The sequence below is a fragment of the Pseudophryne corroboree genome, chromosome 10 (genome assembly GCF_028390025.1).
Source record: "Pseudophryne corroboree isolate aPseCor3 chromosome 10, aPseCor3.hap2, whole genome shotgun sequence".
Taxonomy (NCBI): Eukaryota; Metazoa; Chordata; class Amphibia; order Anura; family Myobatrachidae; genus Pseudophryne; species Pseudophryne corroboree.
This window is the reverse complement of record NC_086453.1, coordinates 290148820-290173137: the sequence shown is the minus strand read 5'-3', so window position 1 is coordinate 290173137 and position 24318 is coordinate 290148820. Positions and strand designations below refer to the sequence as shown.

Below are 24318 nucleotides of genomic sequence, written 5' to 3'. Positions count from 1 at the left end.
TTCAGTGCTTGTCGTTCCTGGTTTGACGTCATAAACACACCCAGCGTTCGCCCAGACACTCCTCCGTTTCTCCAGCCACTCCCGCGTTTTTCCCAGAAACGGTAGCGTTTTTTCGCACACACCCATAAAACGGCCAGTTTCCGCCCAGAAACACCCACTTCCTGTCAATCACATTACGATCACCAGAACGAAGAAAAAAACGTGAGTAAAAAACCTAACTGCATAGCAAATTTACTTTGCGCAGTCGCACTGCGGACATTGCGCATGCGCACTAAGCGGAAAATCGCTGCGATGCGAAAAAATTTACCGAGCGAACAACTCGGAATGACCCCCTAAGTTCCAATAGATGAATCAGCTAATTGCGCCAACTTCCTTAAATGAGTTTTAAGGTTGGAGATTAAGATGTTGCAGGAAAATGCAGTTCTCAAATTCTACGTTCCTGGGATTCATGCAGTTACAATTCATTTTATGGTACCTAAGCCCATTCAGAAAGTGATTCTTTGAAGCACAATGGAAAACTTCAGACCAAAAGCAGCAGGTTAAGTCCTTAAATATCTTGCAGAGGGGGAGACAGTCAGTGTTCTGCCTTGTTTGTAAAATCCATGGTTGCAACAATCGTCTATCTAAAGTTCCATCAGTAACACTCGGTACAATAGAGGAATGTTACTGAAAAATAAATCAGCTCCTAATGGCTTTCAGAAGAACCAAGGGGAAAGCAATTATATGGCATCTAACATGCTAATCTACCAGAATAACGTCTCAAAGGAGTTCAAGAACCCTACTCAAAATTCCAGCAGAGATAAGGGGTCTAGTGCTTTTGGCTGAGGTTGGCATAGAAGATTTTTACGATAATTATCTTCACGCAGAACATTTTTACATTTGCCTTTATGGGTAATTTACAGTTTAACTGGGTAAAGTAATATTTCTTTGAAAAAACAAAAAACCCAGCGCTTGGTATGGAATTATTTTGTCCCTCGCACAATTAGGGGAAAAAAGGGAAAAAAAACCCCCAAAAAACAAGTTGATGTTTTACAGGGTATATGCGGGGAGGACAAATACAGATTTTATCAATTTATTTGCACAGCGAGACTTTTTTTTTATTTCTACGGGTTCTCAAAGCTAAAAATGAGACTTTAATCATTTAAAATGTGTTTAAAGGGCTCTTTACGGAACGATTTACAGAGAGCTAGGCTATGGAAATGATGAAAATATCCAATTTGTTATAAGTTACAATGTCTGCTACCTTAAGGCATAGACCAAACTTGTCAAATGCTAAGGGGGGGGGGGGGGCTGGGGTGCGTGGGGGGTGTCAGGGTCAGAGTCCTGGGGAATGTCAATGAGATACATGGTGTAATGAGGAAACCAGTTAGTCACTGAAAGATATGTCTTTATACTATATATACACATATACTTAAATGTATATACATGTACAGTATATCTGTGTATTTAAGTCTGTGGCTGGTGTCTAAAGGTGCATACACAGTGGGCGTTTTTGCCCAGCGTGTATGCATAAGGATGATCGCTGACATCACACACTGAGCGCTTTCCCCCCCTGCCCAGCGATGTCAGCGGGGGTGTGCGGCTTTCCATAGCAGGATGCTATGGAAAGCCGCTCACCCCGCCGTTCATCTACTGGTAATACCAGTAGATGAACGGCGGCCGCCAGCGATGAAGCGGGAGCGCACATCAGCGCTCATCACCGGGGCATACACACTGGGCGGCTTTGAGCTGAAAGCAGCACAACACACCAAAAGTGACCTGCTTTCAGATCAAAATCGCCCAGTGTGTAAGTATGGGCCTTTAGTATCACTGACAACAGAAGACAAAACTCACAAAACATGAGCTTGGGGTGGAACTACAGGAGTCAGCACTCCCAAATTCAACCCTGACCATCTGCAGTACCATTTATCACCTGCAGGCTGATATGCCTTTGCATTTACACTGCATAATATTGTGCAATGTAACTTGTCCACATGGGCATCAGAAGAAGTCAGAATGACATCCATGTAAATCTGCATTTTCCCTGTGTTATTCATGTTAGTTTCATGCATTATTTATTTGGAATGTCCTCCCTTCACCGAAGTCCTGCAATTAATGCCTGACAGAATAACCTGAATATGTCACATGCAGTTAACAGATCACTGTCTCCCATAAGATGAGCTGACTTGTCTCCTGAAATTCTCTGTGCTGCTGAAAACATTGCTCTAATAGCCATCCTGGATGTGCACAATACTTCTAAAAAAACTGCATTTTTCATTCAGCGGCCATGATAAAAAATGGTTGTGGCATATTCTGCACATTACATAATTTCTCTGCAACCAAACTTTTTGTGAATGTTAGGACAAAATGAACTATGACCATAGAGCAAAGACAAATAGCAAGGTCATTTGGTCCAAACATTGCTTGGCATCATACTCCCAGTAGGGATCTTGCTACGGGCACACAGGATATTTGCCCGTGGCGCCGCCTTCCGGAGGGCGCCGCTGCCGTGGCAAGATCCGCTACTGGTGGTGCACGCCCGGTGCTGTGCGGTCACTGCTGTGCGGTGCGCGATTATGTCATCATGCACCGCATGGCATTGTGGGACCGGCACATAGACGCTAGGGGTCATAATTGACCTCTAGTGTCTATGCTGTGCTATAGGAGAGATGTCATGACGTCTCTCCCATAGATCAGAGGAGGAGCGGCGCCGGTGGCCGGAGACGGCGGTCAGCAGCGGTCGGGAATCAGGAGCGGGGATGGTATTAATTTATTTCTTTTTGTTTTATTTTATTTTTTGTAAGCGGTGCAACTCTACTGGGGGCACAAACAGGGGCACAACTCTACAGGGGGCATAACTGCCCACGCCCCTTTATGAAGCCACGCCCCTATTTTCACCTGGGGCGCCACAAGTGCTAGAACCGGCCCTGCGTACTCCCCTTAGTTTACATTATAAATACAGTGTGGTTTAGTCACAGGAATGTACTAATGTGCAATAGCCCTCATCATCCAATCAGAATTTAGCTTTAATTAAGGATTGTGCATGCCAGCCAATAAAAGAGCATTTGATTTGACGAATTTGGTATGGTTGACCGCCAGACGGAAAGCCGGCGGTCACAATACAGACGCAGGAATTCTGATCAGAGTAATCCCGACAGGGGCGAGGTAAGTATGTCCCCCCTCTCCCCTAACTCTCCATTCCCGCAGCCTAACCCTAACTAATCCCTAAGCCGTCCGCTCTACTTACGGTCGGGATGCCAACTGTTAGGTTTCTGGCGTCTGTCTCTTGACTCTGTCGGGATTCCACCATCTGCATTTTGACGGGTGTCAGGATTCCGGAGTCAATATTCTGACTGCCGGAATCCCGGCAGCCGGCATCTTAACCGCATCCCTATCGGACACTATGGATTATTGTGCATGTATATTTTTCTAAACACTTAGTAAACATTATGGGGGAGATTCAAATGCTTGAAATGTCAGTTGGGAGTCTATTTTTTCCTATCTAATAGACAGGAAAAAAACAGACACCCAACCAACTTTTCAAACATTTGAATCTCCCCCTATGTCTGTATATTTATCTTTAGGGTGAACGCTATTCTCTGAATAATATCATTTTTTGCCACATATTCAAAAATATTCATGGAGTCTCCAATGGAAATGTTATACATTAGTAACCAGGTCCAGCGTAACGTTTTTTTTTGCATCCCTTACCTGTGTTTTGGCTGCTGTAACCCTTCCATCACTTCGTCATAGAGTTGTCCTAACCATCACCCACCTCATGTGTATAAAATAAATATATGCTACCAGAAATTAGTTATCATTAGTGGTTTATACTGATAGGAATTTAGAAGTGATAAAATGGTTTAACAAGAGCCAGCAGCCTGCGCCTTAGGTCTGCCTAGAAGATTATGATTTAGATTGTGAGCTCCAATGGGGCAGGGAGTAATGTTAATGATTACATTTTATCTATATAGGGCTGTGCAATATGATCAGTGCTATATAAACAAACAATTATATAAGAATTAAAAAAAACGTGATAAGTGCAACATTTCTCTTATCTCTAAATACAATTAAATCAATGAGAAGCAGTGAATGCAAATATATGGGATAAGTGATCTAGGCTGGAATAATAGCATAAGGGAGGTGGTGGAGTGGTATTCTAAGACATGGCCACTAGGTGGTGCCCTAGCACAGAACCAGCTGAACTTTATTTCTGGTCTGCCACTGACACTGCTTTCTATAACCAGCTTTAGTAAAACATTACATGAACAATCAGGTGCAGGTGGTAGAGGCTAGTGAAGAAGCCCCTTACGGTAATTCACACAATGGACAAACATGTACATCTCATTCAGGTGGTCGATTTCTTCTAGCAATACAATCCTATTCAGGGAGATTATTATTATTATTACATTTTATTTATAAGGCACCCCAAGTGTTTTGCAGCGCAGTACAAAGGCCAGAACAGGGAGACAAAACTTATCATTACAGTAAATAAATAACAAAAATAGAGTACAAAGAGCACCACAATTCTCAAAACATAATACAGCTTAGATGTAAGTAGTGAGTGAGTGAGTGAGTGAGTGATCAGTGCACTTCTAGGGGCTGGTGGCCATAGATAGAGATGAGCCTTTACAGCAGGAAAAAAAGCGGGTAAAGATGGTTGCTGAGTAGGAGAGGGCTGTGAGTGAAATGTGTCGAGAAGAAGGTTTTGACAACAAGAGGAAAGAGGGCCCTGCTCTGAGGAGCTAACAATCTAGTAGGAAGGGGTGACAGACACATGACATGAGGTGCAAGCAGGCTGGAGGTAGCCTGATGGCAGGGTGTGAGCAAAGCAGAGATGGTCAGGGCATGAGGCAGGGGGATGGAGGAGCAGCCTCAGGAGTAGGTTCTGCATCGGAAGGGTACGCTTTGAGGAATAGGTGGGTTTTCAGTGCCGTTTGAAGCTTTGCAAGGTCGGGGAGATGGCACAGATATCACTACACGTGTGGCACAAAACATGGACTGTTCAGAGATACGATTGTCCAAGCTGGAAAAAGTTCCATGCCCGTCTGTATCGTCATGTGTGGTCAAACTAAATGACTATAATAAATTTCTTTTAGCATGTGGGCACCATCAGGTTTTATCAGACTGTTGTTGTTCTTTGTCATTTAATAGAAAGTACTTTTAACCAGCTATTATTGACTATGTGTAAACATTCGCACACAACAATCTAAGGGGGCGATTTCTCAAAACTTGGAAAGAGATAAAGTGTTGGGAGATAAAGTACTAACCAATCAGCTTCTGCCATGTTAAAGGCTGTGTATGAAAATGACCGGCTGATTGGTTGGTAGTTTATCTCTCTCCAAGATTTGATTAATCTCCCCCCTAGATTGTTGTGTGTGAATGTGTCCACATCGTCATTAAATAGTTTATTATAAGTTCTCTCTAGTAAATGACAAAGAACAACTGCGTTCCTGGAAACGGCTGCATGCCCCGGTATCTCCAATCATTTCACTTCTAAACAAATTCCCACTTACACACACCACTGTCAGTAATCAACACAAATTTCATAGACCCTTTCCGGCAGAATATTGGGCATTAGTCTCCGCAACACAACAAATACTGGCCACCTAAAACGGGTTCTTTTCATGCGTATAAACACTTCCTTTCGGTATGTTTTAAACAATGTTTCCATCTTCAGATGAGATTACATTTATTGGTTCACCATCTGGCTTCCTTCACTCGGCTTTTATCATAGTTTCCTTCTGTGCTTTTCAGCAAGACCTTTATAGCATTGTGGCTTATGTTTAGTGCTTTTGTATAAACAGAGCCGGCCATAGGTATAGGCAAACTAGGCAATTGCCTAGGGCATTTGATATGCCCAGGGGCATCAGCAGCTTCTGCTGATTAAAATGATATGCGGCATGCCTATATTCTGTGTGTAGTATTTCTTATGCAGATACAGCCACAGTCTCACACAGTATATAGGCATGCTGCATATCATTTTAATCAGCAGAAGTTGCTTGTGCATCTTAGCCACATAGCAATGCAAATAAGATGCATTTTCATAAAAAAAGGTGCCCGATGTTAGCATTGATGCAAGATTTATGAGGACACATCTTTATCCAAGCAGAGGCAGAGGTCACAGTGTTAGTGGCAGTGTGAGTGCTGTGTGCATGTGAGTGGGTTGGTTCTTGTGCAGTAGTGTTCAGAATATGTGTAAGGAGCATTATGTGTGTCATGTAAAAATGCATTAATAATGGGCAACATGTGTGTAAGGGGCACTATGTGTGTCATTATGTGTATAAGGGTATTAATAATGTGCGGCATATGTGTAACCGGGTACTACTGTATGTGTGTCATTATGTGTATAGGGGCACTAATAATGTGCAGCAAATGTGTAGGGGGCACTGTGTGTGTCATTATGTGTATAAGGGAATTAATAATGTGCAGCATATATGTAAGGGACATTATGTGTAAAAGAGCATTAATAAATAAAGGGGCATTACTGTGTGGAATTATGTGTATAAATGCATTACTGTGTGGCATTATGTGTATAAGGTGCTCTACTATGTGGCGATGCGTATAGAAAGGGCACTACGGTGTCGTCTAATATGAATAAAGAGCAATAGGGTGTGGTGTAATGTGAATAAGGAGCAATTCAGTGTGATGTAATGTGAATAAGGGGCTCTACTGTGAGGAGTAATGTTTATAAGGTAAAGTAATACTACTGTGGGATGTAATATGAATTATGGACACTATCGCATTATCAAATGTGAATAAAGTTGCAGTACTGTGTGGCGTAATTGGAATTGGGGTTACTATTGTGTGGCCATGCCCCTTGCCAGCAAAAACACACCCCTTATTGGGCTGTGTGCCAAATGTGCGAACTGTTCCTATTTAAAATATAGGGGGTACAAACACCAAAATAAGGACTGCTATGGGTGAGGGGTGATGGTGGTGGGAAAGAGGTGCAAGGTCAGAGGCGGAACCAGCGGTGGTGCTAGGGGGCACCAGCCAAAATTTTGCCTAGGGCATCATATTGGTTAGGGCCGGCTCTGTGTATAAAGTACAGATCTTCTTTACTTTGTGCACCAGGTACATTTGTATCCAGAGTGTAGCTCCATGTAGCATGTAAGGCAGCACAACTGATCAGAACTGAATAGATAGCTGCTGCTGAAAAGCACAGGAAGACATGTAGCTATAGTCATGTATAGGAGCAAACTGACGGTGAACAATTGTTTTATATCATACATTATAGAGAGTGAGGACAGAAACCAGGAAAGGACATCCCAACCTGCACACATGACCAGGAACACATCATTTATACCTGGTGTTGGTTCTGGAAATTAAGGACGACTGGCACCTACTGCTGTTGATCTTGGCTACTGAATTTACTGTAACCATTACAACCTTAGTATTTAAAGCTGGTCACAAATTGCTTTATTTTACTGGACCTTTATTTTGGACACTTTTGAATTTGTTCAGATTAAATAAATGTATACAAAGCAATCCGTTTTATTACTATGCTATATCTATAGGCAATGATGATATGCGCCTAACACAAATGACTTACCTTCAAGATTTGGGGGCATACTTCCCAGGGAAAAATTCCCTTCCTTCATATAAACCAACAATTCTTCTCCAGGCTCAATGTCTTTTATAACTTTATAAAAAAGCTGTAATGACAAGATACAAAAAAATTGAGGTTAGAGATTCAATACATGCACTATAGGTTATTCGCCTTATGCAATTGAAATGTATTGTATATAAACATAATTTGCTGTGTACATTTTTGTGAATGGTCCACACAACGTAAGTATATAAATAAAACACAATATTAAATATACATCGCAGAATATCTGTACTAAATACATAATTGTAGATCTGACCAAACATGAACGACAAAGTATTTTTTGGGGAAGGCTAATAGTGCGCTGGACAAGCAGGTTCTTCCGCACGGGTTAAAGCACTATGTATAGCTTAAAATTGAGTGTTGAAATTTTTAATGGTTGGGTATACAAGTCAGAGCAATGTGTAGTGAGAAGGAATGAATTCTGGCAAAGATCGACTTTGGGCGATATTCCAGTTATGGTGTTAACATAAAAAGAAATACCCACAGCACACCCACTAGATATTACACATCGCAAGCTGCTCTGCAACATTAAATGCGGGAACGGGGGGGTCACAGAATGACTCCAATCATTTTTTGGTAAATAAATTGCAATGTGCTTAAATGTGACAGGAGCTGTAATGCATTCACAGGAACGCAGGCAAGAGGGAGAATAACAAACAGCATTTTGGCAATAGCAGAATCTTCCAAACGACATTGCAGCTCAGATTTAAGTGTAGTTACATGTGATCCTTAGTGGGGTGGGTTAGTACATTTACTTAGTGGCTAACAACTGTGGCAAATCATTAATAAAAGGCTCTACAACTGGCAGATTTTTTTTCTACTTTTCAGAAGCACCACTTGCATATTCAACCCAGAAGGTGAACAAATAAACTCTGTATTATGGACAGTAACAGTGTAAAGTAGTAAATATCTACTCATTATAGCAGCTTCATGATATGAGATATAAAACGCACACAAACAAAACTAATTGCTGTCAGGCTACATCTTCCAATAGGATCACAATTTATCCCAGAAATAATATAGTCGGCTATGAGAATCTGGAACAAAATGCCCATCCGCGGAACATGATTTTCTTCTTGTGTTTTTTTTATTAAATGGTGTTTGTTGGTTTAATGTGCTACTTATAGCATGTGACAGATTTCTATTTTTAGCTTTTTATATCCAATTTTAAAAGATTTTTTTTTTTTTTACTTTTCAGATATTGATCTAAATGCTCGTAGAAAAGATGTTGATATTTCTTAGTACAGATGGAATATTTATTGGTCTGGCCTTCGTTGGATTTGGTGTGTTTTACGTCTTAGTGGAGTAATACACTGATGTAATTAACACCTCCTGCACCTGCCTCTATCATTCGTTCAGGTACCGTTTTAAGACTATTTGCTACAGCACATAACCCCCCCTGGCCTCACCCCCCCCACCTAAAACAAATCTAGTATAACAACTGAAAACTGTCAACAGGACTACACTATCCAAAGGGTTAATTAAGATCCTCGTAACACCAAGAACTTCATACATTGAATAGATCTGTCAAACGAGTACTTGAAAATACTGTATAATATCCCTACCAGGTGTGAAATTATAACCAAAGCAGCGACTGCGCTGGAGACCATATGCCCGGCATCTCAGCCACTGTACGTCTAAAATAAAGGGCTAGGAGGGTACGCTCTTAACCCCTCAGGTGCTGGACACAAATCCACAGATCACCAACACATACCGTACACAGTATTAAACATAATCAAAGCAGAATTACGACTCAGAGTAAAAGAAATAAACAAATCAAAACAAAAAAAACAAAACAGTAATTACAGAAAAACATAACAAACATTATATTGAACTGATCGTTTGTAAGGCCATTGGGCTCCATCCAGTTTGTCTGAGTTGACCACACTGAAAACACGTGCTCGGAAAAGTTTATAAAGAGCTCTCTGGAGTTTATAAAAATAACAAGCCTATTGTACTTAGCAAATAACAAGAGAAGCGGAATAAACCTAGGAGCAAGTAACAACGTTTACTGATCGGAACTGAATGGTGGTGTTTTGTTTTTTTAAAGCTCCATGTGTCTTTCATACCTTGTAGTTTGGCTAGTATAGAAAAGTGCATTAATAGTTTATAGAAGGGGATCGTGTGTAAGTCTGGGGTTTCTCAAACTGTGTAATGTGTTCCCCGGGGGGGACCTCAGGCGGGCTCAAGGGGGTACTTCAGTCTGATAAATTTAACTCAAAATAACAGTTTACTGTATTAGTCAAGAATATAATATACACAAACAGAAACTGGATATTTATTAAACATTTACAGTCATAAGCGGCCAAGTGTCGTGTATTTAAATATATGGTACACAGACAAATGTACAGACGTCAGTGGTTATTCTGTAAACAAAGGTGACACAACTAGAGAGCTAAAGAATAGGAAGAAAAATGAAAAAAATATTCTAATCAAAGCCAACAAACAAGTCATATTTGTAGTGACCAGGATACATTCCTGATATTTAGCCCATGAGAGCCTTCGTCTGCCTAAACATGTTACATTTTATTGTCAACTCAGCATTAATTTCAGCCCTTTCATAACCCCTCATTCATTGTTGAATCTGATAGAATGAATGGGATCGTCATAAGATTTAATAAAGCCAAACTATCCAAGCAGCATATCACACTACTTCCAATCAACATCACCCATCCACTATTTTATTTTTGTGTACAATTTTTGAAGATTATAGAATAAAAACACAACCGATCGGACACCAATGATGTACAGTTTGCAACTTCCAAACACTGGAACAGTCACAATGTTTATTTTTACTAAAGAATGGTTGATGCATAGCAAAGTGGTTGCTGATTATTCCTCATAGTGATAATAAAGAAAATATATAATCAGGCAGATTAATAACGACAGAATTACATAGGAGACTGGGCAAGGCAATTTTTGCTTTTAACTTTGGAATAACTAAGATTTCATTCACTAACCTTGGTATTACCAAAACAAACATTCTAAAGATGTTTTGTTATATTAAATATATAACAGGAATATTCCAAAGTTAATAAACAAAAACATTTCCTCAAACTAGCTCCATATATTTTTTTAGTACCATGCAGAGACAACAACAAATATTGACGACATTTGAGTCCACATTAAATTTGTAAATGTACATGAATAATTGCTGCATTCATCTTACAAATGAATGATATTTTTAAAGAACAGAATTTACTTTTTAAAGTGATATATGTTTACGAACGTCAAAAAAATACCTTACACGATAAGCAGAATTGTCTCAGCACATGTTTTTTACGATGCAAAATTGCTTAATGACACTAAAAAATTTTGTCAGCGTAAATAAAATACGGATACAGAATTTAAAATGTACAAGTGGCTCTTGTTGATTAAATGCCGAAATGACCCGCTTGGCTGGGGGTCGAAACGTTCTGTAGGCTCTAGCTTTGTGGGACACTGTCCAGCTAAATTATACTGCTTCTGTATGAGGAATGCAAGATATCTCCCAGGAACAAAACATTCCCAAATAAAGGATTGCAATAATGATATGATTCAGCGGACAATCATACGTATTAACTTATCATGACCATGTTACTTTATGGTTAAACCAAATCTATCCATGAAAACAGTGTTATTGAGGCACTTGATTAATGGGAATTTGCTACTATTTTTTTTTTTAATTAGAAATGTTTGTTTTATTTTATTAGACAATGTAGCATTGTGCAAATAATAAACAATAACAAGTAAACGCAGGATTAATTTAGTAAAAAACAAAAACAAATTCAAAATAGCTGCTAATATATCATTACAGGATTTCAAGTCATCTATTTGTTTTAAAATATTTTGTTTTTCTGTCAACATATTAGGCAAATATATGGTCAATTGTTGTTTTTATTCTAAAACGTCCAAATATATATGCACAGTAGATATAAACAAAATAATTATGTGAGTGAAATGAAATTAATTATAATTATTTTATGTTTCTAGCTACTGAGCACTGCTAAAATAATATGATCAGCAGCCAGATAAACTGAAATAATATGATTATTATTTTGCGCACATTCAAGGAATAAAATATCCCTAATTAGGGATAAACACATTTCATGTTGCTTAAAAAAAAGCGATGACACTATTTCAGCGTGTGTTGTTTATTGAGCGTCTATTCACCGTCCCGACTGCTGCGGCCACTGGGGGGCGCCCTCTACCCACACATCTCACTATACCCAGAACGAAACCTGCAGATCGGGCACGCACATTTCTAACCGTAGTTATTCAATGCAACTTCATTTTTTTCCCGTATTATTTTATTTATTTATATTCTAACAAATCTTGGCAAAAAAAGAGAAAAAAATAATTGACTAATAATAATTTTTAAACAAACTAGTAATAATCTATGAAGACTAGGTGTCCTCTTTACAAGCATGTGGGAACTGCACTGAAAGTCAGCGTCACAACTTTCCCAAGTTTAAGCAGCAGAGAGAAGATAGACAGAAAATTGCAACACACTGTGGAGAAAGTGACAGAACAGACACAAAAGACATCATCTAACCTTTTTCCTCTGTGTAAGGTGCACCAGCTCTGAGACTTGACTTGTGTCAAGAGCCTTCCAATCGGCTACTATAGCAGTGTCTGTGGAGCTCGTTGCAAACACCATCCTTCATGCATTAGTGACACACACACAGGGCACAGTGTCAGTCTGTGTGTGTGTATGTGCATGTGTGTATGTGTGTGTGTGTATGTGTGCCAGGCCTGAAGATAGTCCCTGGACTATCCTAGCCTTTGCATCATCACCTTATCTCTCCTGAGGTGGGGTTTCATAGCAGATTATCCGACTCTCTCAATGGTCTGAGATCCAAGCCTCAGTCACTCCCCCTAATCTCATCTCTCCAGAGACCCTCCCTGCATTATGTCTGTATCACAGGCTACAACAGGCTGCAAATCAAGGGGGAGAGGAAGTTTCTACTCTCTTCCTCTCCAAGTTTTCTAACTGTTGGTGCATTTATACATTCTTCTGCAAACTGGGGAACACTGCTTTAAAGAGACCATAGTTAGTAATGCTTTGCATTGTTTTTATTATTATTATTTTATATATATATATATATATATATATATATATATATATAGCACCTAATAAACAGAGTATGTTAGGGGCTTAAAAGTGGCAGATATTGTCTTTATTATCTACTCTTTGTTTAAAGAATTTTCACTTTCTTGCAAAGGATACTGAAAAGCATATCTCGATTAAAGGACATTTCAAAGGATTTTTATCTTAATCTTAATATATATCTTAATGAAACAAACGTGGACAAATGTGCGGTTACAGATAATTATTGATGCTGTAATATCCAGTCTGAATAATTTGATTTCAGATATTTTATCTGTATTGAATTTACAATTTATTTTTTAGATAAATAACTTAAGAAGAAAATATAGTGTCATGTAGAAACTGATATTAAATTCTAGAAACTATATATATATATATATATATATATATTTGAGAAACTTTATAAATAATGTATAATTTACAACTAATGTTTCAATCACAATTTCTTAAAATCTGATTATATATAAAAATGTAATAATAATAATAATAATAATAATAATAATAATACATTGTTACATATAGTCTATGATAAATTTATAATCCAAAATGTTTTATTTTTTATAGTAAACATTTATAATTCACCATTACAGTGTGTTTAATTTTTTTAATTATAATGTACCAACAGACAACACACAAAATAAAAATGTATGTTTCTGAATTTTAATATTAACAAATGTAACTAATTTTTTTCTGTAATTCCATTGTTACCATTAATTATCTTTACATCTATCGCCTAATCCACATGGGTATTATTAAATAGCGGCTAGTTAATTGTGTAAAATGGAATAGATATATATCGCAGTCATCCCTCTGTAAAATCTAATCTTCCTTTGTACAGTTCATTTAAACACATGCAGAGTTAAATGGTTTGTAAATAAAAAGTAAAGCAGAATAAATGACCAAAAGATAGGTTTGGTTAATATCATTTTACGGTTTCTGGGATATAGTAGCCATGAGTGGCGGAAACAAAATGCATTACTTTATTGGTGTAATATAATTTCATTCAATTGTCTAATAATAAAAGGATTGGAAATGGTATTCTGTTATCTATAGATTTCACGTTTCACCTGTCATCTGTACAAACAAAGGAAAGGCTTTAACGTTAATTGATTATTTAGGTTTGAAAATGCCCCATATGTTTGCTGAAGCACTTTACAGACTCAGGGTTTGTGTAACCCAGAAGAGCAAGGCTTACTTTTTGCTGTGCATCACTGATCCACATTGCAACGACTACTGTGGAACAATACACTCCTCGTTGTATAAACGCTCCACTTACAACAACAAAAACAGACATGTAACAAAAACAGCAAATATGAAATAAATACCTACAATAATAATAATAATAATAATAATATAAAAACATCCTGAAGAAAAAAGAAAATCGCACCTAACAACTAAACGTATCATTAAACTGATTTAAAAATCAAGAGACGTCAATAGCAAGTGTAAGAAAATGTTTGGCGAGTCAAACTCTCTAATCTGAGTGAATGTGCCTCGATCACAAAAGTGCACAAACCTAGAACACTGATAAAACATACATCTATAGATACTGTACATTCACATATACACCGTAATAGTAACTGTGACCCTATATAGTGTCTATAGTAAAACAAAAACAGACAAATCTTCAAAATAATTATAGCAAATAACATTTTATTTATCTCAATTACTTAGTTATTTCCAAAACATTTCACAGAGTTTTTTTTGTAACCTTGATAAAGTATTCACATAACGTGTACTGTTGCATGGTGGACATGAGACGAGTTACCCAGAAATCTAATATTATCCCCAAGGCTGGACTTGGCAACAGTGGGGCGTAGTACAGACTAAAATACTGTGCCCTGCAATGTATAAATACATTTATTTACTGAAACCCTCAAATTATGACATCAATAGAACATTACCAATGACTAAAAGTATTAAATGATCAAATCCAGCTATAAAAGTTAAAGGGCCGGATGTAACGCATTGCGAGGCGGCCGAAGCTCCTACATTCTGGCCAAACTTGTACGCTTTTTTTTAAAAGCAGCAATCATTCACAAGGCATAACCAGGTTGGTTTTGCCTTGTAAATAATTGATGCTTTAAAAAACTGTACAAGTTCGGCCGGAATCTCGGAGCTCCGCCTGTTTCGCCAGGGCCGTCTTTTTGTATGGGCTCAATGGGCTCTTGCCCAAGGGCCCCAGGAGTATAAGGGCCCTAGGCTGATAGCTGAGGGTCCCCTCTTTCCAGGGGTACCAGATTTTTGAAAATCGGCCCTGGGGAACCGGAGATATCCAACGTGAAAGCAGTGGTCCCCATCTGAGCCTGTTAATTGCTCTTCCCAGCCAGATATCGCAGGTTCTGTCTGACTTACAGTTTTTCTGAGGGTATGCTCTAAAAGCTGGGACTCTCTCTCTCAGAACCAGAGATACCTGCTTTCAAACAGCTGGTCCCTGCTCCAGCTCCACAAGCCTAATATGCAGTTTTAAATTTTCGTTGGTGAATTGCTCTGGCTACTGAACTCTGATCCCCAAGTCCCCAGTATCTCCTGAAAGGTGGGACTCTCTAGATTTGTATCCCATTTAAAGCTAAGAAATATATTTTCAGGAGCTTGAGATATCTGCAGTCAAGTGAGCTACCATCCCACCGTAAAATGATGAATATTAAGCCCACTCCACTATCCACCCTCCCCTATGTATTAAACACCCCTACCACCCTGAAAGTCATGTACCTGGGCTTCTTCATTCAGCCCAATGCCCCCTTCTACAGTTTAGCCCCATCTGTGCAGTAATGGAGTAATTAGCAGTAATTACTGCTCCAGGTCCTACCAGGGCCGTCTTTTCGTATGGGCTCTTGCCCAAGGGCCCCAGGAGTCTAAGGGCACTAGGCTGATAGCTGAGGGTCCCCTCTTTCCAGGGATACCAGATTTTTGAAAATTGGCCCTGGGGAACCGGAGATATCTGACTTCGAAGCAGTGGTCCCCATCCAAGACTGTTCATTGCTCTTCCCAGCCAGAAATCTCAGGTTGTGTCTGACTTAGAGTTTATTTGAGGGTATTCTCCAAAAGATGGGACTCTCCCCTTTCAGTGGATACTGGCAGCTTGTCTCTATTATGCCAAGAACTGGAGATATCAGCCTTCAAGCAGCTGGTCCCTGCTTCATCTCCACACATCTGGTTTGCAGTTTTATATTTTTGCCAGTGGATTGCTCTGGCTCCTGAAATCTGATCCCCAAGTCCCCAGAACCTCCTGAAAGGTGGGACTCTCTAGTTTTTATCGCATTCAAAACTAAGAAATCTATTTCCAGGAACTGGAGATATCTGCAGTCAACCAAGCTTCCCTCCAGGGCCGGATCCAGGGGAGGGGGGGGGGGGCGGGCGAACGCCCCCCCTAACTGTCATAGCCACGCCCACTTACATGAGGTGGGGGCTGCTGCCAGGTGATGGTGTGTGGCTGCACTAACATCCCTCCCCATCCTACGTGTCCCTGTGGCCCCTAGCCCCATCTGCCATAATCACATGCCGTCACCCCCAACTTGGGCAGTGTGTGCCGCCCATCGGTGTGTTAGTAGTTACATGTGCCCAGTGTGTGTGTGTACTACATAAGAAGTACATGTGCAGCCTAGGAATGCTTTCTATGCTCTTTAGAGCATTAATTGACAGTTGGTACAGGAAGTGGGAGGAGTAATGAATGTAGGGGAGGAGTCAGGAATAAATAAACCGCTCCCCCTAAAAGAAAAGTCTGGATCCGTCCCTGCTTCCCTCCCACCGGAAAATGATTAATATTAAGTCCACTCCACTATCCACTCCACTGCGTATTACACACCCCCTACCACCCTGGAAGTCATGGAAGTCATGTACCAGGGCCCCTTGATTCAGCCCAATGCCTCTTCTACAGTTTAGTGCTCTCCCTCCCACCCCATCTTACACCATCTGTGCAGTAAAGGAGTAATTACCAGAAATGACTGCTCCAGCTCCTACATGCTGAGCGGAAGATAGAACACCCCCTACCGCCCATGGGACATCAATGCTGCCACTGATAGCACCCCCCACCCCTACCACTGGAGGATGGTTTGGGGGCCCAGTGCATTGCTATGCCCAGGGGCCTACACTGCTGTTAAGACGGCCCTGGGTCCTACATGCTTAGCGGAAGATAGAAGAACACTCCTTACTGCCTGCGGGACATCAAAGCTGCCGCTGATAGCACCCCCTCCCCTACCGCTGGAGAGTGGGTAGGGGGCCCAGTGCATTGCTGTGCCCAGGGGCCTACACTGCTGTTAAGAAGGCCCTGTGTTTCGCACTGCATTACATCCTGCCCATAGGGTATGGCCAACTGCTAGGACACTGAGGGCTGTTTCACACTGGCTGGGTAGCACCGCCCCAGCAAAATACCGGCCGGCTTTTTGCTGTCCCGCAGAGATGACCATGAAGAGTAATGAAGAGTAATGTGTCAGTTCATGAAGAGTAATGTGTCAGTTCACAGGGCACGGCTGCCGGCTTACAGCTGGAAATATCCACTGAAATGTCCGGCTGCCGGGCCTGGGGCCGCGCCGTCCTTGTAAGCAGTGAACCGTGTGTGTGAATGGGAACTTTAACACACAACGGGTCTTTTTCAAGCTGGTCCTGTTGCGGCGCATGCGCACAGCATTAAAAACGGCTCAAAGCTGTTGTGTGTGAAAGACCCTGCTGGATGGCAAAAAGCCGGACAAGGTTTGTCCGGCTTTTTGCCATCCGGTGAAAACCGGTGTGTGTAAAACAGCCCTTAGTGAGTAAAACAGCCCTTATTGTACCTGAGGCCCAAGAATGATGGAAGCCAAGATGAAAAACCCGCTGAGCACTGCCCAGTACCAGCCACCTCATCTTACTATACTAAAAGAACAGTAAAGCATCTTTGGGTGTAACTTTTTCATTTTTGTATTAACTGATGTACATGATTTTTTTTCTTATATACAGTAGTTATCACTGGCTTAATTATGCTTACATGTAATAATTCATTTAATTATACCATACAATGCAATTTATTAAAAAAAAAAAAAAAAAAAGAAGAGGAAAAAAAGGAAAGAAAATTAATATCTTTTTTATCCTGTAGAGAGTGAGATAGAATTCTCACCCCTGTTATGTTGTGCTTTGGATATTGAATTGTTCCTAACAAAAGGCTTCACTTCCTGACAACCCATGTTGAGTGCGTCCAGACATCTGGGCACAAGACTGGCCCATTCCTCAGGCCCAGCTCTGAACAGAGAGGGGAAGAGGTGGAGCTGCACCTAGGGTCCCCATGAACTTTCCTTTGTTTTAATTACTTGGAAAATACATATATTTTATCATCTGGGCTGGTGGAGAAAGCTTGTGCATGATGGTTGATCCAATCGCTAGCATTGTGTTCCCTAGTGATAGACGTGGGAGCTATGTGCATTGTCTGCTAGGCCAACAAAGCAATTGTCTAGAAATGACTTCACAGGAGCTCTTGTAAATATGATTGGGATCCTGTGCTGTCACTATCAGCAGTTTAATGACTGTACCATGAAACGTCTTTAAGATTAACACTTAATGGTACAAGAAGGATAGCTCTGATAGGTAATGTGCGCCTCACAAAACGTAGTTCCATTTGAGCCGCCGTCTTTTACAACCACTTAGTGTCCAAGAATGGTGTATTATGATGTGGACCACAGCAGATATGGCTGATTCCGGGGCAGTGTCGGACTGGAGCATGTAGGGCCCACCGGGTAAATGCCGTGGTAGGGGCCCATGTTTAGGGGTGTGGCCAGTCCACAGAGGGGGTGTGGCCTGCACCTCATTGGTTTGACTAACCATTAGAAAGTGCAACGTCTGGGCCCCTTTATAAATATATACAGTAAATTCAGCTGCTGCATGCATGACAATATAACAGATTAATAACAGCAATGCACTGTAGAAAATGCACATAGTCCAGTATAAGGTAACATATGTATGATGTATAATTCAAGTGCACAGTCTGGAACCTGATCCTTAGAGCAGGAGGCGGGCCCCCAGGGAGTGGGGCCCAACGGTGGTTTCCCCTGTTCCCCTGTGGGCCAGTCCAAGCCTGCTCTGGGGTCTCTGGTACCCTCCTGTCAGTGACATTGTTGGTGCTGTGAAGCTCAGTTCGGTGTCTTACTGCACATTCATGAAAGATTCACTACTGTCAGTGTCAGACTGGGGTATATAGGGCCCACCGGGCGGATGCAGTTGTAGGGTGCCCATATTTTGGGTTGTGGCCACTCTACAGAGGGGGTGCGGCTAGCTGCCACAAAGGCTTGCCTAACCATTGAAGAGTGCATGGGCTGGACCCTTTAACAAATTTATATAGTAAATACTGCTTGCGCATGCATAATAATGTACCAGGTTAATAACAGCAAAGCACTGTAGAAAATACACCATAGTCATGTGCAGTATATGGTAACATGTGTAATGTATAATTCAAGTGCAGAGTCTAGATCCTGATCCCTAGAGGAGGATGAGGGGGCCCCCAGGCAGTGGGGCCCACCAGGGTTTTCCAGTACATCCCTGTGGGCCAGTCCAACCCCGACTACTGTTCATATGCCAACCCCCCATACCCCTGTGGAAATCAGAGCACAGAATCTAGATAGTTGAATAGAAGGCGGTGACACCACTACTGTGCTGACCGTACTTACCCTGTTCTGCCAGCCCTGATAATAGACACATTTAAGAGCAGTTGTTTCTTAGACACAACGGAGGCAGCCACTTAGTGAGGTTGGATACAGCCTATAAACCCACTAGGAGCTAGTGACATCACTGAGACAACTCATGATTGTTTGGGTAAACTTTGTTGTAATTCAATTTTTTTTTAAATTGTTGGCGGGTATTTGTGAACACTGAATTAACCATTGCAGACGTGCCCTATTGGTTGACAAACACATGAAAGTCTTGGCATCAGACTGGGCACTTTGATGATATGGTGTTTAATATTAGAAAAAAACTACAGTATATTGGGGTGAACATCTCCTTTAATATGGGATGCTTTCTTATTCTGAGTATCTTTAGACACAATCATCTGACCCACCAAGCCCCATAGATATTGTCCATTTGGGTGACTATCGGCCCCTAAATGTGTGATAAACAGGGTAAAGACAGAACAGATATTGCTTCTTGAATTTGATGAAACTTTACTCCATACAAAGAAGGATAAAAATACTACCAGCCATCGGTGACAATTATACAGCACCGGGACACTGTGAGAAACTTGTACTGTAAAAGTGAAAATACAGGTTTGTAACACGTGGTTTCACAGATCGTGGTAAAAGCGAGGTCATACAAAATATACACTGTGGGAACTTAAGTCTTAGATTATTTACTGTATTAACAAGTCTCATTAAAATCTGCTTACCCTAACGCTCTTCAGTTTATCTACTACAGAACCTTCATTTTCCACTGACTGATGATATCTAACAATCTTCAAATGTGAATAGAATAATTCTTTTATTAGTGTTCTGGGTTTGGTTTAAAGCTTGGACTGTTATTTATTACGGTCATTATTGTGGATTTTTCACATGCCGGATGAATACGGAGGACAGCAAAACACATAAAACGCGTAAAAATGAGGACAATCTAGCTAGACAAGGTGTGGATGTAAAAACAGACAGTAGTTCATGACTAGTCTATGGGTCTGTGATTGCTTTGGTTTTATAATCGTGTCAGTTTCTGGGGTCTTTCTATAATTTTTTTATTTAAAAAAAACCCCACTTTATAGAAACTGTATTTAAACTTTTGAGGGATGTTTCATAGGGTTGGGCATGCGTGACCGGCGGTCAGCAAACTGACGCCGGTATCCTGGCAGTGGATTGTGAGCTGGCGAGATTTAGGGGCCAGTATTGTGACCACTGGTCTCCTGACCGCCGGTCACATAATTGCAACCCATTTCATACTACAATTGAAATGGGTGCATCAATTAATAATTAAAACTAAAAGTAATCTAAGTATTGCCCAAGATCTAGGGTGGGATGCATCATAGCTTAAAAATTGCAGCCAAAACTTACAAAATGCAATTTATGGAGGTTTTACTGCTTTTCTCCTGGAATGCAACACTTTCTGGAGCTTGGACTCAGGTGATGGAAGCCTATGGCCTTTTTCCGGGATCAGAATGAAATACCTACAATCAAAATCCCGATGGTCAATATCCCGACAACAATTGACCGATGGTTAAAATCCTGACAAGGTCAAAATGCTGACAAGGTCACAATACGGACATTTAAAATACAGACAAGGTCAAAATACCGACATTTCAATGTCGACAGGTCAAAAAGTTGACATGAGTTTTTCATTGTGTGTATGTCGACATGGACACCATATGAGTGTACCGTGTCATTCGGGCACGGTGCCTCGCTGCTCTCGGCACATTTTTACATTCCCCTCCAGGTCCACTGGGATTGTAAAGTATGAACAAGTTGATTTCAATAAAAAAAATCATGAAAAACTCATGTTGACTTTTTGACCTGTCGACATCTTAAATGTCTATATTTTGACCTTGTCGGGATTTTGACCGTCTGTCAATGGTTGTTGGGATTTTGATTGTAGGTAAATTGACCGCATCCCCTTTTTCCATAGATATGGCAAAAAGTGGGGTCTCTGAGTGGTCACGGTAGCTCTCAGGGTGTATAGTTGTTGTGAGAGATCTGTCTGTGCATTTAATCATCTGGACCAACTTTCGCTGCTTAGGCCGAACCATTCTGATTTTCCCGCATCCCAACAGCCTATATTTTTGTTTTGGCCCACCGGGGAGTCCCACTTTTTGCAGCAATACAAGGATTAATATGAAGGAGTGGTAGCCTAGAAATTCAGAAGTGATAGGCATTTTCTGCGAAGACGCAGACCTGCCCCCCTCCCCTTTAGATGTATTGTGCTTGTGATTTCATGATCACCATCGTATGGTGCTGTTGCAATCCTGCTCGCAATGAGGATTTTATGGAAAAGCGATTGACAGGAGGTGACCAGTTGGAGGTGTTAACGGGGAGTTTTCAGGGAGTGGCGACAAAAATGCAGGTGTGTCACTGCCGTTTTCGGGGTGTGTATATGCAGCCAGCTGCGGTCATGTACGCAGAGAAACAGCAAGCAAAAGAAAGGTTAGACAATATGGCTCACTGTACAGCAAGTCTAAGTTTAGCTATTATTATACTTATATACTGTACTGTACCTCTTGCTAACAATTGACATTTTGTGAGTGAGATCACTAAGGCAAAATTGCTGCCTCTTCAGTGCAGCACACATTGAAAGAACAATTGGAACTAACCCTCACTGTGAAAGGTCTTTTTGCTTTTATGGAGATAATTAAAAAAAGAAAAAGAAAATTGACTTTATTATAAGAAGTTGAACCATGATTAAGATATAACTTTGCCCTTTGAGATCACACATTGTCTACCCCCACATACCACAGAGGAAACAGACCGGCAAGTTCTTCTTTACACTGGGGTAACACCTCCTCATAAAGCCGTACTGACTGCAGGGGTCTGGTGGTATGTATTATCAGGGTTCCTGCACAGTGACTTCACCACAAACCCACAGGTAATTAACTCAGTAAGCACACTGCAGGATTACACCTCAATGTGAAAAGCCAACCCCAGCAGACAGCTGTCATGACAGACCATACGATCTGCATAGCGCTGGTGGTAAAGTATATAATAGGCCATCATAACACAATAATAAACCTTGTGAAACAATTCCCATAAACACCTTTCTATTGGGTAAGTGAATCTTCCCAACATGACCACTGAACATAACCACATTCGGACAGGGGCCTCTTCAAAATATTGCTACGGGGCCCACAAAGTTCTGGCTACGTCCCTGATAATACACTTCTATTACACTCTATACAGACATAGGACACTACACCCCCAACATGAACTGACTACTGGTCATAACCATAATACCCATCTATTACACCCTATACAGACATAGGACACTACAGGCCCAACATGACCTGACCACTGGACATAACCATAATACCCATCTATTACACCCTATACAGACATAGGACACTACAGGCCCAACATGACCTGACTACTGGACATAACCATAATACCCATCTATTACACCCTATACAGACATAGGACACTACACCCCCAACATGACCTGACTACTGGACATAACCATAATACCCATATATTACACCCTATACAGACATAGGACACTACAGGCCCAACATGACCTGACTACTGGACATGATCATACTACACCATATACAGACATAGGACACAACATCCCCAACATGACCTGACTACTGGACATAACCATAATACCCATCTGTTACATCCTATACAGATATAGGACACTACAGGCCCAACATGACCTGACCAGTGGACATAACCATAATACCCATCTATTACACCCTATACAGACATAGGAAACTACACCCCCAACATGACCTGACCACTGGACATAACCATAATACCCATCTATTACACCCTATACAGATATAGGACACTACAGGCCCAACATGACCTGACCAGTGGACATAACCATAATACCCATCTATTACACCCTATACAGACATAGGACACTACACCCCCAACATGACCTGACTACTGGACATAACCATAATACCCATCTATTACATCCTATACAGATATAGGACACTACAGGCCCAACATGACCTGACCACTGGACATAACCATAATACCCATCTATTACACCCTATACAGACATAGGATACTACACCCCTGACATGACCTGACTACTGGACATAACCATAATACCCATCTATTACACCATATACAGATATAGGACACTACACCCCCAACATGACCTGATCACTGGACATAACCATAATACCCATCTATTACACCCTATACAGACATAGGAAACTACACCCCCAACATGACCTGATCACTGGACATAACCATAATACCCATCTATTACACCCTATACAGATATAGGACACTACAGGCCCAACATGACCTGACCACTGGACATAACCATAATACCAATCTATTACACCCTGTACAGACATAGGACACTACAGGCCCAACATGACCTGACCAGTGGACATAACCATAATACCCATCTATTACACCCTATACAGACATAGGATACTACAGGCCCAACATGACCTGACTACTGGACATAACCATAATACCCATCTATTACACCCTATACAGACATAGGACACTACACCCCCAACATGACCTGACTACTGGACATAACCATAATACCCATCTATTACACCCTATACAGACATAGGGCACTACAGGCCCAACATGACCTGACCAGTGGACATAACCATAATACCCATCTATTACACCCTGTACAGACATAGGATACTACACCCCTAACATGACCTGACTACTGGACATAACCATAATAACCATAATACCCATCTGTTACACCCTATACAGACATAGGGCACTACAGGCCCAACGTGACCTGACCACTGGACATAACCATAATACCCATCTATTACACCCTATACATACATAGGACACTACAGGCACAACATGACCTGACCACTGGACATAGTCATAATACCCATCTATTACACCCTATACAGACATAGGACACTACAGGCCCAACATGATTTGGCTACTGGACATGATCATACTACACCATATACAGACATAGGACACAACATCCCCAACATGACCTGACTACCATACATGATCATAACAATTCTTTTAGACATTATACAGAC

General features: G+C 40.9%; 1 protein-coding gene across 5 annotated transcripts in view; it reads right to left on the bottom strand.

Annotated features, from left to right (window-relative positions):
- The window catches only part of PRDM16 (PR/SET domain 16), a 795203-nt gene that overhangs the window by 67908 nt on the left and 702977 nt on the right, over positions 1–24318 (bottom strand). For 4 of the 5 annotated variants that reach the window (XM_063943342.1, XM_063943343.1, XM_063943344.1 and 1 more), the window contains exon 5: positions 7535–7637. In XM_063943342.1, the coding sequence (XP_063799412.1) occupies positions 7535–7637 (103 nt within the window). Of the gene's footprint in view, positions 1–7534; positions 7638–12128; positions 12460–24318 lie in introns of those variants that run through there. The other variant, XM_063943346.1, reaches the window with a different exon arrangement.